The following is a 13,257-nucleotide window of genomic DNA, read 5'->3' as shown; positions in this document are numbered from 1 at the left end:
GAAACAGGTCTATCAGGTGTGGGCACTGTGGGCTACAGAGAGCCTGGAGCCTGGGAGTGAGGCCAGTGGGCACAGAAGACCCTGGTGGCCCGGGCCTCGCTTCTGGGCTGATGTCTGTGCACATGGTCCTTTGTGATCGAGGCAGACCTATGAGAAAGATGAACTACTTCTACGCCCTCATATCCAGTCCTAAGTCTTTGCATGGAATGTTTTCTGGAGGTTAAAAAGAGGGCATGGACGGTGACACCAGCACCCAGCCCAGGCTGCCAGGCTGTGGAGGGGCCTCGTACCCACGCCTGTCTTGCTCCTGGAAGGGTGCAGGCCCTGGCACATCTTGGGGTGGTGCTTCTCTTTCCAAGTAGGCAAATTCTCAGACGACTGTATCAGGGCCTGGAATTTTCTCCCTGAGGCTCTTTGCACAAAATGTGAGATCAAATGCAAATAGATTAAGAAATAAAAGGCAAAAGCGGCCTTAGGATTGACGAGGATCCTGATGGTGAAAGATAAATAGCACATGAGTTATCTCAGCTCCAGCTCCTTCCAAAATCCAGTTTCTTGCGGGGAGCTTCCGAAGACTGGGAGAAGGCAGGTAGGACAAACACAGGTGGGAAGAGCCCACCGGGGTCTGTCTCCTTCCTCCAGGGTTGGCAGAGGATGTGAGAACCTGCTCTCCCACCCCAACTCCCAGTCCCAAAGGGTGCCCGCTGGAGGGAGGGTAAGAGGCTTTCCTGACCCTAGAAGGAACCTTTCTTCTGGCCGAGGAGCCACCCCTGCTTGGGATGGGGGCCCATGACTGCAGGTGCTATCAGGCTGGGGACTGGAAGCACCCATCCCTCTTCTTTGGGTGGTGGGCTTCTCAGGGGTCTTTGTCTCTGCTATACCCACTTTGCTGTGAAATCTGTTGAAATGAAGATGAACTAAAAACAATCACTTCAGCTTGCCCAGGAAGGATTCTCCTCTGTCTCCCTCCCACCTCTTTCCCCACCTGGCTTCCGCTCTTTCATTCCCTGCAGGTGCCCAGGGCACTTCCAGGGCATTGCCAACTCCTGGTTCCTCCCCTCTGCCCTTCTGCTCTCTTCCTGACACCTCTCCCACCCCCATGTTACACAATTCCTTATGCCTGTGGCTCATTCCCTAACCCAATTAGTTCCAGATTCCCTCTCTCACTTTTATTTTTCCTATTTACATGAGAAAAAGCGAGTGTCTTTCCTGGTTAGTTGAATAAAGGACAGGCTTCTGAGCTCCTAAACTTTCTTCTGAATGTTGATCAAGGTGATGAGACTGGAGTGCCTCCCCTTCCCCAGGGACTTCCAGGGTTTAAATCCTCCTATCAGGGTTGGTACCTGGTAACAAGCAAAAGGTTCAACAAGGGCAGGGTAGGGGAGGTGCTTCTGGGGGGATGCCAGGCTGAGAAAGGACTAAAGGAATGCCCAGGAAGCAAGAGCTTTCATGCATGCTGGGTGAGATGACCTCTCTGTGGTGAGGAAGCCACCTAGGAAGGTCTGTTTTGTCCTTGGCCATGACCCACTGTTCCCCGATGCTGAGGGCAGGGGGTCATCTGGGGAGCTTGGGCTAGGAGGTCACCCATAGGTGGGGTCACCCTTGGACTCTGTGGGTCCTCCCAGACCTAGGAGGGGAGAAACCCATACAGAGGTCTTTCCTTCCTCCTCACCTCCATAGCCGTCTGCAGCTGGATTCCCTGAAATGACCGGACTCTGTGGAGACAGTCACCCAGACCAACACCTGGGTTCCAGTGATCCTTTTTTGAACTAGCCCTTTTGTTTTCCCTTGTGGCTCAGCTGGTAAAGAATCCGTCTGCAATGCAGGAGACCTGGGCTCAATTCCTGGGTTGGGAAGATCCTCTGGAGAAGCGAAATGCTACCCACTCCAGTATACTGGCCAGGAGAATTCCACGGATTGCATTGTCCATGGAGTCGCAAAGAGTCGGACACGACTGAGCGACTTTCACTTCACTTCACTTCTATTTTCAGCCCCACCATAGAGGTATCTCCTTCTGGGGCTAGATCTGCCGCCATCCTAGCCTCAGCCCAAGGGAGGCACCAGGCACTGGGGAATCTGGAAACCCCAGGAGGGAGGGTGGGTGTACCTGAGACCACCAGATGTCCTCTCTAAAGGGCATTTTCTGCAAGGCTGCAGGTGAAGGCTGGAGCTCAAATGGAGGCTGGGGAGTGCGAGGATTAGGGCTCTAACCTCAGGATTGGGGGCAGCCTCACTGCTCTAGGCGACAGGAAGGCCAGGAGCCTCGTCCCCGGGGTTGGCTCGGGGCCCTCGCGCCGCCCTTACCCTCTTCTCTCGGCCACAGCCCTGGAGGCTTGGTACAGGGCTATCCCGAGTGAAGTGTGAGCCCGGGCCAGAGGGGGGAGCCAGGACACCCCCAGCGAGCCAAAGAGCCTCGGGGAGTCCTGTTTCAGGTCCCGAGCCGGGCGCGCACGGGGATCCCCACAAGAGGGCGGAGGGAAACCCAGGAGGCCCGCGGGAGGAAGCGAGCCCGGCGGCCCGGCGCGCGCAGCCAAGCGCACTTGCGGCGGCCCCTCTCCGGGCACAGAGCGGGGAGGGGGCGGGAGAGACCCTCCGCTCCTCAAAAAGTTTCGGACGAACCCTTTTCCCCCCGGAGATCAGCCTTTTGGCGGCGCGTGTGTCCCGAGAGGGTCCCTCCCGCGCCGGCACGAGCGCAGGACCGCGCGCGGGGCTCCCTCCCCGGCTCAGTCTCCTCCCCACGCGCCCCCTCTCCGCCGGGCTGGCCAGCGCCGCCGCGTCCCCGCCGCTGCCCCCAGCCCGCGCCCGCGCCCGAGCCGCCGCGCCGCCGCCGGCCGCCGCCTCCCGCCTCGCCCAGAGCTCCCGGCGCGCTCGGCCCGGCCCCGGCTCGGCCCCGGCCCCGCGCGCGGACCATGGAGTAGGCGGGCCGCCCCGCGACGCGCTCCCGCCGCCCGCGAGGCCGGAGCAGCCCCGGGTGGCCTCGCCCGCCGGCCGAGTTGGCCCGCGGCGGGCCCTCCTCCCGCCGGTCCTCCCCGCTCCTCCTCCTCGGCCGCCGCCGCCCCCGCCTCCCGGCCGCCCCCGCCGCCCCCGCCGCGCCGCCGCCCGAGGCCGAGCGCGAACGCCGAGCGTGGGAGCCATGGCGCGCGAGGAGGACGGGGACCCCGAGCGCCGGGAGGCGGCGGCGCGGGCCGGCGGCGACGACGACGACGACGAGGAGGAGGAGGAGGAGGAGGGACTGAGCGACGACGAGGACGGAGATCGGGAGAACCGCGGCGGCCGTCAGGAGGAAGGAGAGGCGGCGGCGGCGGCCGCCGGGCGGGAGCGCAGCGAGGACGCGCCGCCGCCGCGCGCGGAGCTGCCTCCCGCCACCAGCCGCGCCGCGGCCGCCGGCGATCCGAGCGGCCGCCGCCCGCCGGGGACCCCGCCGGGTCCGCTGCCCAGCCGCGCGGAGAGGATGCCGTCGCCCGAACTGGAGGAGCGTGAGCGCCGCCGGAGCTGCCGGAGGGACCTTCTTCTGAGCCAGGTCTGCTTCCTGGCCCTGGTGGCGCTGCTGCTCTGGTCGCTGTCGAGCATGCGGGACCACGACGGTGAGTGCTCGCCGCCCGCCCCGAGTGGGCGCTGCGGCTCCGGCGGCGGCGCGGGGCGTCCAGGCCCGGGGACGCCCCCTGCCCCGGCGGAGGGGCCGGGGAGGCGAGGACCGTGCGCGCGGGCGCGGGGCGGGGGTAGGACCGTGGCCGGCACGCTGGGCGCCTGGCTGCCCTGGGAACCGTCACCTGTGCCTCCCGGCTTCCTGCCACGAGCTGGAGGGACTGAGGGAGGCAGCAGTGGGGACTCTTCCCCTAAACAGGTCTCCCGTGGGCAGTAATGAAGTTGTCCTGGTGAGCTTCGGCCCCTGCGCGCGTGACCACCTGTGCAACTCCTTGGCCTGTGGAGGGAGGGCAGGGAGAGGGCTGGTTGACCCCGGGACACAGTTAGTGCTCTGAACCGAACAGGCGGGATGGACCGCCTGTTTCCTCGGAAGCTCCATCCCCCTCTTTCTAGAACAGGTGCCCGGGAACTAATGATGGGAAAAAAGTGCTGGCCCCCCGGCTAGATTTTGCGACTGGTTCTCCTCCACTGGCCCCTCGCTGGGAACACGGATCCCTTTTGCAGACTTGCAATACGGGATGAAGCCGTTAGACGGGAACGCGGATGGTCTGTACCTTACTTTCAGGGTGCCTTGCGGTGCGCCCTCCCGGCACACAACTTCTGTCTTATTTTTGCCCTCGGCCTTTCTTGAGCTGAAATAGACCTGCTGAAGAAATGTGCTCAGCACAGTTGTTCACAGGAAAGAGTTTGGACCCTGGGTGTGCAGCTGTCAGAGAAACGGAGGAAAGGCTTGGAAGAATAGCTCTTGTAAAGCGGTTTTCTATCCCGTCTCCTCCAGTGGCACGCTTGGTGGGAAAACAGACACGGAAATGCTCGGGAGGGAAAACAGTGACAGATACATGCTTTGGTGTTAAGATCCACAGAGCTCCAATACAAGGGATTATGAAGTACAGAAGGAAGACATTTGGATAGTGATGCTCAAATATACTTAACAGTACAGTCAGTTAAAAAAGGGACCTCCCCCAATTGATTGTGCTCCTGCCTGGTGGGGAAAGTGGATGGTGGGTCTTGGATTAGGTCTTTGCAGACTTCAGCATATATGGTAATAGGAGAGAGCCCGTCCAGGTCCTCAGTGGAGCCCTCCAGACTCCTGGTTCTCTGCGTTTCTCCAGGATCCCAGACTGTCTGGCCATGGGGACTGACATCGGAAAGTGAACCTTGCCCAATGAGGGAGTCTGGCCCTCTCTCCAAGGGCAGAGTCTGACCTGCCAGAAGCAGTTCCTGGCCCTGTCTCAGGAAGAGGGTTTTCATTAACCCGCTTTTCATCATCTCAGCTTTGACAAGTATAAAGCCAATCTATACGATGGAAAGGGCCGTTTCAAGTCAGTTACACACCGGCCATCTTCCTACAGGTCAGGGCTCTCAGGCCATAGACTTCCTACCACTTTCCAGGCTACAAAAGACATTTTTTTTCTGGATGGGGAATGTGACCCAGATGGTTAAGTCCATCAGTGGCAGGGAGCTTCCTGGGCCCGGGTAAAGCTGGGATGTTCAGAGGAAGCGGGTGTCAGACACTCTGCAGACTTGAAGCTAGGTGACTAGACATCATCTGGGGATGGACAGAAGTGTCCCTGCTAGGGACTCAGGTTTGGGTCCAGTGTACAGCCCTATCCTCCGTCCTTCCCCTCACTGGTCTCTTTCCTTCTGCCTTTTCACCTCCTCTACACCCCCTCCCATAAATGTGGGGCTTGAGAAGACCCCCACCTCAGCAACTTAAGATAACAGTGACATGTCAGTGGGAGCGGAGCGTGTGCCATTGAGCCCCCTGGATGGCATGCGAGTTGTAATTCTGTCTCAAATCACCTTTTCTTCCACTAGATATTGATAATTTCATTATATGATGCACAGCAAGATTGTACAAGGCCCAGGTTTTTTGAAATAATTTTTAAGATACTAATTAACATGTGTGAATCTGCAAGTGATTATTTTGCTTAAGGGATTGCCATTCAGCATACCTAACCATCTGAATAGTGACTTTTACTAACTTAGGAGCTCCTCTGCTTGAGGGTCGTTTCAGTATGAATAGAAAGTTTGGAACGTAACCTTGTTTTGAAGACACTCTGACTTGGAGAAGCCTAGCGATTCACTTACAGTCACACAGCAATTGAGGAACAGAGGAAGAGACGAACCTGAGGTGACCTGGCTCTTTGATCCCATCTCTGTCCCCCCGTATTTGTGCCACTCTCTGGGTGTAGCTTTGTAATATTCATATAACCACATGCGGAGTGGTACCTTCATAGTGATCAAAGGTGATACTTCTATTTATTCACCTTGAAAACCATGCGGTGATTAAGTGTAACTTCTCAGAAGCCTGTTTTCTAACACATGTTGATTTTTCTTTTTTTCAATAAAAAGGACAGTTCTTTTACCAAACCAAAATAGAGGTGTGCAGCAGGTGTATTATATAATCTTGTATAACATCTCTGATGTATGGAATCAGAGATCCCTTTTAGGAACCCCTGACCAAACTCAGTATAGATTCTCTCCTCAGATGGGACAGGAGCGTTGTTAGGCTTAAGTCAGGAAGAATTAACACTGGAATAAAGGGAAATGTTAATTCTCACAACAACAAAAGCAGTAATAATGTTAACTGGAATTTGGCACGTTCTCCAGTGCCAGGCCCCGGGCCGAGTACCCTTTCTATGCGTTGCGTCATTCAAGTTGTGCATGCTCTTTGCAGATGCTTGAGCCTCTAGTGGTCGGTGCAGAAGGAAAGCCCAAGGTGTCCTGTTTACTTGTAGCCAATGAAGATCTCATTTTGATGTTTTCACAGCCAATTGAATTAAGGGCTCCAACTTGCTAAGGTGGATTTTCTTTTTCTATTTTTTTTTTTTGCAGTCTGAATGGATTACTTTGTATGTTTTGAGTGATTTTAAAGTGTTTAATTTTTATTTGAAGTCAGGAACCTGGTCCTCCTTTTCCAGAAGTGGTGTGGACAAAGTCCAGAGGTCCTTTGGAGGGAGTGGTTGAAGACATCCACTCTCTGAGATTCGTAGGGTGGTGAATGGTGATTAAGGAAAACTATATATACGTATAGACTTGGAGCTACTCTTTGGCTCGGTTACTGTTGCCGCGTAAGAGATTACTCCAAAATAGTGGTGTGAAATGACTCCTTTATGTGCTTACTCAAGGATTCTTTGTGGCAGGGATTTAGCCAGGGCCTGGTGGGGAGGGCTGGCCTCTGCTCGGCTGTGTCGGGGTCTCAGGTGGAGACATTCAAGGACTGGGTGACTTGACAGCTGGGCCTAAGTCGTCTGGAGGCAGATTACTCCCATGTGTGGTGTTGATGCCAGCTGTTGGCTGGGCCCTCAGCTGGGCTTTCACCCAGGACATCTACATGTGGCCTCTCCACGTGCCTTTGTTTGAGCTTCCCCAGAACATGGCAGCTGAGTTCCAGGAGAACAAGGTGGATGTGCCTGGCCTTTTTATGTGTCAGCCTCAGGTGTTGTGTGTACCACTGCCACTGCTTTCTGTTGATCAGGGAAGTGACAGATGCCAACCCATGGTCACAACGGGGACATAGATGCAACCACTTACTCAACGGAGGAGTGTCAGGACACATAGAAAGGTGGGCATGTGTGAGGGGAGCAGCTGTTGTGGTTGTCTTTGGGAAAAATCAGGATCCAAAGGGATGATGACTTAGGAGTGATTTTATATATTTCCCAAGATGGTAAAGGCAGGTAATCTATACATGTGTACATGTACACACATGCACACATACATGTGTGTGTATGTACATGTGTGATTATGTATATACGTATAGTGTGGTGTATGTGTGTGTAGTACGTATGTATATGTGTGTACATGTATTTATGTGTGTATGTATGTGCATGAGTGTGTGTGTGTGTTTATATGAGTATGTGTGTATGTATTTATGTGCGTGTGCATGCATGCTGATTCGCTTTAGTTGTGTCTGACTCTGCAACCTTCTGGACTATAGCCTGCCAGGCTCCTCTCTTCTTGGGATTCTCCAGGCAAGAATACTGGAGTGGGTTGCCATGCCCTCCTCCAGGGGATTTTCCTGATCCAGGGATCAAACCCACATCTCTTATGTTTCCTATATTGGCAGGTGGGTTCTTTACCACTAGCTCCACCTGGGAAGCCCATGTATATGTGTGTATATGTACGTATAGGTGTGCACGTATGTGTGTGTGTGCATGTGTATATGTATAAATGTGTATATATGGGTGTATGCATATATGCACAAGTGTGTATATATGTGTGTATGTTATGTGTGTGTGCATATGTGTGTATGTGTGTATGGATGTATATATGTGTGCATATGTGTGTGTGTATTTGTACCAGTGTGTTTACAATTTCTATTGATAGATCACCCAATCACGGAAACACCGCTGCTCATCTTCCTGGTTGGGGGTCCAGAGGTGGTATGTGAAGAGTGGCCACAGTGGGACTTGAGCTGCATTTCAGTGGCAGAGTTTTGTGGTTTCCCATCCCTCGGAGGGCCCTGATCGTGACCTTTCAGTCCCTCCTGTAGATTCCCAGGGGTGGAGGCTGGCTGGACTCTCATCAAACTGTATCTTCCCTCTCCCCTGCCCGGGCATCACTGCTCAGGGCTTTCTTCTGCTCCGTAGACCCGACCCCAGACCCATAGCACGTGCAGGTCACATTGTCACCATGCTACAGTTTATCCTTCACCCTTCACTTCTGGGACCAAGACCTTCCTGGCCAGAGCGGATCCCCAGTTTGCTCTCTGAACACACTCTGCCTTCCCTTTGTAGCAGTTTTTGCAGTTGGCAATTATGTATTTCGTTATGACTTGATTATGTATTCGTTGTGACATCTCCTTTTCACCAAAGTCTAAGCTCCCAGGAGGTCAGGGACCCTGTGAACTTTGCTCACCTTTGTCATCCCATCACCCTACCCAGAGTAGATGCTCACAAGGCATTTGTTCGGTGTGGAGGCTATTTCGATGTCTGAGCGACAGTGCCTGTGATGAAACCGAGACTGTATGTCAGAGCCTAGCTTACAGGCACACACTAGTTTTCATGATTTCTAATTCTGCCTTCAACCCAGCAAATTTGATGTTGCTACCTATTTTGCATGGACTCACCCTGACCTGAGAAAGGTGGGTGCCTCCATCAGAAGCACTTCATTCAGTGGCAGGACTTGAACTCAAGCCGCCCACATCAGAGCTGTGTAGCCCCGGCCTCAGAGGACGCGAATGGAAAGCAGGAGCTACTCTGTCTTTTCCAGTCGACTGGGGAGTGAAGGAGTAACAGAAGGTTGCTTTCATAGAAGCAGTATTTTAGAAAAACATTCTTTTTCAACCTTTTCTATTTTCTGCCTAAACATATATAGATGTGTCTCCTTCCTCCTGGCTTTTCTTAGCTGCTCATCAACCCAGATTTTTCTCAAAGATTTCCTCCCCTTGTGAGTCTTGAATCCTTGTGGGAAGATTTTTTTTTTTTTACCCTGGAGGGTTGGCAAAGCCTAGAGAATTGCAAAACCAGCCATTTGTGGAGGATTCCAAGGCCTGGTGGAAGTTGGCTGATAGGCTAGGCTTTTGGCAACTCTCTTTTTCCTTCAGAAGATTTCTCTTTCTTGAGCAGAATAGTTTGGGGGGGGGATAAAAGGACACAGACGTTTATCCTGGAGGAACCGGGGTCTGGGAGGGTTCAGAAGATGTCCCTGAAGTCACAGAGCAAATGGGTAGTCCTGCCAGGAAGGGAATTCGAGTTTTCCTGGCCTCTTCCAGTGTTCAGTTTCTGTAGCTTATTTGGCAATGGTTTATTTTCTCATTTGCAGTGGCGTTACGTGTGGTCCCATCTTGTGCGATCTGAGAATTAAGTATTGAGGATTCAGTGGAAGGAGGTTTTCTATGCGTGAAGTGGTGATGGGCGCCATTCGGGCAGTTCGAATCCTGGAGCTGTGATGTGTCAGGTTTGGATGGCATCTCCCAGTCTCCCTCCTGCTGTGAGGTCTCTGTCTACACCTGTTCTTGCTTCATCCTCATCCCTGGGCTGGGTGATGCTTTTCATTGTTGCAGGTCCTAGGGAGTTCACTCTCATCCCTGGTCTTCCCAACCTTGCCATCACCTCTGTAAATGGTCCCTTATGAAACTCCCTTCAACAATATCCCTTGAGTGAGTTTCTGCCTGGACTCAACTGGTGTAAGACACAGGGATCTTTGTTCCTTCTTTCTGGAAACATGTGGCAGGCTTTTGCTCGTTGCTGCTGCGGTGACAGCAGTGTCTGAGATGGATACCCACGGTATCCTCATGATGCTCTGACTTTTGTGGGAAGAGACGCACTGAACAACTGATTTTCAAGAATTTTGAGGGACAAATGAGAAATACAGCATGATGTGGAGGAGGTCTTGGTCCAGGGTGGGAGATGCTGGAACCTGGAAAATAAAGGAGTTAGGTTGGTGAAGAAAGGACAAAAACACAAATGTACAGAAAAATGGATAAAAATAATGGGAAGGTAGTTCATAAAACAAGCAAGCAAAAATATTTGCAAATGGCCAGTTGACACAAGTAAAAATCCTCAGCCTTGATAGTAACCGGAAAACCTAAATTGTAAAATGACGGGTTACCATTTTATAGTATCAGATCAGCAAAAATGAAAACACAGTGTTGCTGAGAGACAGCTTCTCTCGTTTATGGCAAGTGAGAATGTGCCATGGTGCCCAGGATGGGGGGGAGACTGCAGTAGACTGATAAGGTGCTAGGCATAGACCTCCTGTGAAGCCTCTGCCTTTCAATGAGATCGATGTGCGGAAAGTGGGGAGGTTGGATGAGAAAGGCAGTGCAAAGTATTTGAGACGCGGATAGAAACGCAACTTGTCTGGACCCATCTGTGACCACGGAACAGGTTGGTCCTGACCCTGGGAAATCCAGAGTGTAGGGATCAGGTGAGAGTTCAGGGGAACAGGGGAGAGGCCCCTGTCCCTTCTGGAGCATGCCCAAACCCATCCAGGTTGCCACTTTAAATTTATTTTATTTATTTATTTTTGGTTGTGCTGGTTCTTCATCACTGTGCAGGCTTTTCTCTCATTGCGGTGGTTGGGGGCTACTCTCTAGTTGCAGTGCACGGGCTCTAGGACTCGAGGGCTTCAGTAGTTGTGTCACATGGGCTCAGCAGTTGTGGCTCCTGGGCTCTAGAGCCAGAGGTTCAGTAGTTGTGGCACATGGGGTTAGTTGCTCCATGGCATGTGGGATCTTCCCGGACTGGGGCTGGAACCTGTGTCTCCTGCATTGGCAGGTTAATTCTTTACCACTGAGTTGCCAGGGAAGCCCCTACAACCTGTGGATTTAAATCATGAGATCCAGCCAGCATTCTTGCTTGTCAGTCACTCTTCTTTTCTGAGAGAGGGTGAACAAATAAAGTAAGCTCATCACCGACCTACTTACAGGGAATTTCATGTCGCAACTTTGTATTTTCCTTTTCCTTTTTCCCTGTGTGCTTCTGTGTTGTTTGGCCTTGGCAGAAGTCATTTTCACATTCGTGACATGCATTGGAATCTGAATTTGGGAAGGACAGGAAGTAGCAAGTGGGTTTCTTGAGCAGGATTTTAACATAAGAACAAAGGGCATGGGGATGAGCATGGGGGACCAGGAGATGGGGTGCCCCACCGGACATCAGGGAGTCACTAACACTAGTCTCTGTATTCTTCCTCAGATTCTTTTCCGTTATAATTTATTATAAGATAATGAATATAGTTCCCCATGCTAAACAGTAGGTCCTTGCTGTTTATTTTATATGTATGTATGATAATCCCATACTCCTAATTTATCCTCCCCTTTGGTAACCATAAATTGTTTTTTATGTCTGTGAATCTGTTTCTGTTTTGTAAGTAAGTTTGTTATCACTTTTTTAGATTCCACATTTAAGTGATATCATATGCTATTTGTCTTTATCTGTCTGACTTATTATGACAATCTCTAGGTCCATCCATGTTGCTGGAAATGGCATGATTTCATTCTTTTATATGGATGATTTTCATTCTTTTTTATTCCATTGTGTGTATGTACCACACCTTCCTTATCCGTTCATCTCTTGATGGTCATTTAGGTTGTTTCCATGCTTGACTATTGTTAACTAGTGCTCCTATGGACATTAGAGTACATGTATCTTTTCAGATCAAAGTTTTCTCCAGATACATGCCCAGGAGTGGGATTGCTGGGTCATATGGTAACTCTATTTTAAGTTACTACTAGTGTCATTTTAATCAGGTTTCCTCAGTGGCTCACTGGGAAAGAATCTCCCTGCAATGCAGGAGATGCCAGTTCGATCCCTGGGTTGGGAAGATCCCCTGGAGGAGGAAATGGCAACCCACTCCAATATTCTTGCTTAGGAAATCCCACGGACAGAGTAGTCTAGCAGGATATAGTCCATGGGGTCACAAAGAGTCAGACATGACTGAGTGACTGAACACACACACACACACACACACACACACAGTGTCATTTTTAAGAAAGAACATGAAATGCTCATTTTGGGACATTTTGATTACTGGTAGGACACCTAGGTGGATATATAGTGGGTGATTGAAAGTCAAGATTATAAGTAGCTGCTTCAGGTAAAGGTCTATGAGGGTTTGCATGAGGGTTGGAATTGCACCTTTGGTGAGTTGTGTGTGTCTAAGTCTTCTGCGCATGTTGTAATCACCAGAGAACTTTAAACCTTGCATCTGGGTCCTACTGGCTGGGGATTGTGATATAATGCCCTAGGGTGTAGCTTGGGCATTGGGATTTTTCTGAAGGGAGGCAGATGGGTCTACCTTGCAGCCAACACTGGGCACCACTGGCTGCAATCAGTGGTCGGTTTCTTGTTGCAACCCCTCAATGCTCTTGGTGGCTAAGCTGTGAGATACACTGGACTTAATTTTTCTGTTCTGAACATGACTTAATATTTGGTGGCTTGGTATTCTAAGCCTTCACCATTAACTGAAGCCCAGACTTTCCTCTGGTTGCCTTCATTTCCTCCTCATGTGCCCAGAGTATGAAAGTGTTAGTTGCCCAGTTGTGTCTGACTCTTTGTGACCTCATGGACTGTAGCCTGCCAGGCTCCCCTGTCCATGAATTCTCCAGGCAAGAATACTGGAGTCGGTAGCCATTCTCTTCTTCGGGGGATCTTCCTGACCCAGGGATTGAACCTAGGGCTCCTGCATTGCAGGCAGATTCTTTACCATCTGAGCCACTGGGAAAGCCCTCATGTGCAGATATTCTGTCCAGCTCTCTTTGGGAAGAAGTCTTTTCCAGATTGTTCTGGCCTGTTCTAATCTGGACAGGTGGCTTGTTAAATCTACTGCCCAGCTGTCATCTTGACATCTTTCTTCAGCTTCATCCTCCGTGTGTGTGTGTGTGTGTGTGTTTTCTCCAGCTTTCCTTATGTTGAAAACCCTTTTTCCTGGAACAGACATAGGTATCTTTCTTGGTTTATTTCTTCATTTTGGGTATGCATTTTTGGGATCCCACACTAAGACGGGGGTGTGGGAATCAAAACAAAGGTTTGAGATGTTGTAGGCTTGACAATATGTTAATTCTACCCCCACACTTAGAAGATTGTTACACTGGATCATGGTTTAGGTTGGAGCATGTTTTCTTTGGAATTTTGTAGGCTTAGCTCTTCCAGCCTCCAGTGTTGCCCC

At 51.5% G+C, this 13,257-nt stretch overlaps 1 protein-coding gene across 1 annotated transcript in view; it reads left to right on the top strand.

Annotated features, from left to right (window-relative positions):
- Positions 1 to 2,555: 2,555 nt before the first annotated feature.
- The window catches only part of SLC24A3 (solute carrier family 24 member 3), a 435,205-nt gene continuing 424,503 nt past the window's right edge, over positions 2,556 to 13,257 (top strand). The window contains exon 1 of the mRNA XM_055430518.2: positions 2,556 to 3,584. Within this exon, the coding sequence (XP_055286493.2) occupies positions 3,134 to 3,584 (451 nt within the window). The 5' untranslated portion in view covers positions 2,556 to 3,133. The remainder of the gene's footprint in view (positions 3,585 to 13,257) is intronic.

This window comes from Moschus berezovskii, chromosome 15 (assembly GCF_049115385.1).
Source record: "Moschus berezovskii isolate FMDL1 chromosome 15, NW_MosBer_1.0, whole genome shotgun sequence".
Taxonomy (NCBI): Eukaryota; Metazoa; Chordata; class Mammalia; order Artiodactyla; family Moschidae; genus Moschus; species Moschus berezovskii.
Note: the sequence above shows the minus strand (reverse complement) of the source record. Positions and strands in the feature narration are given on the sequence as shown.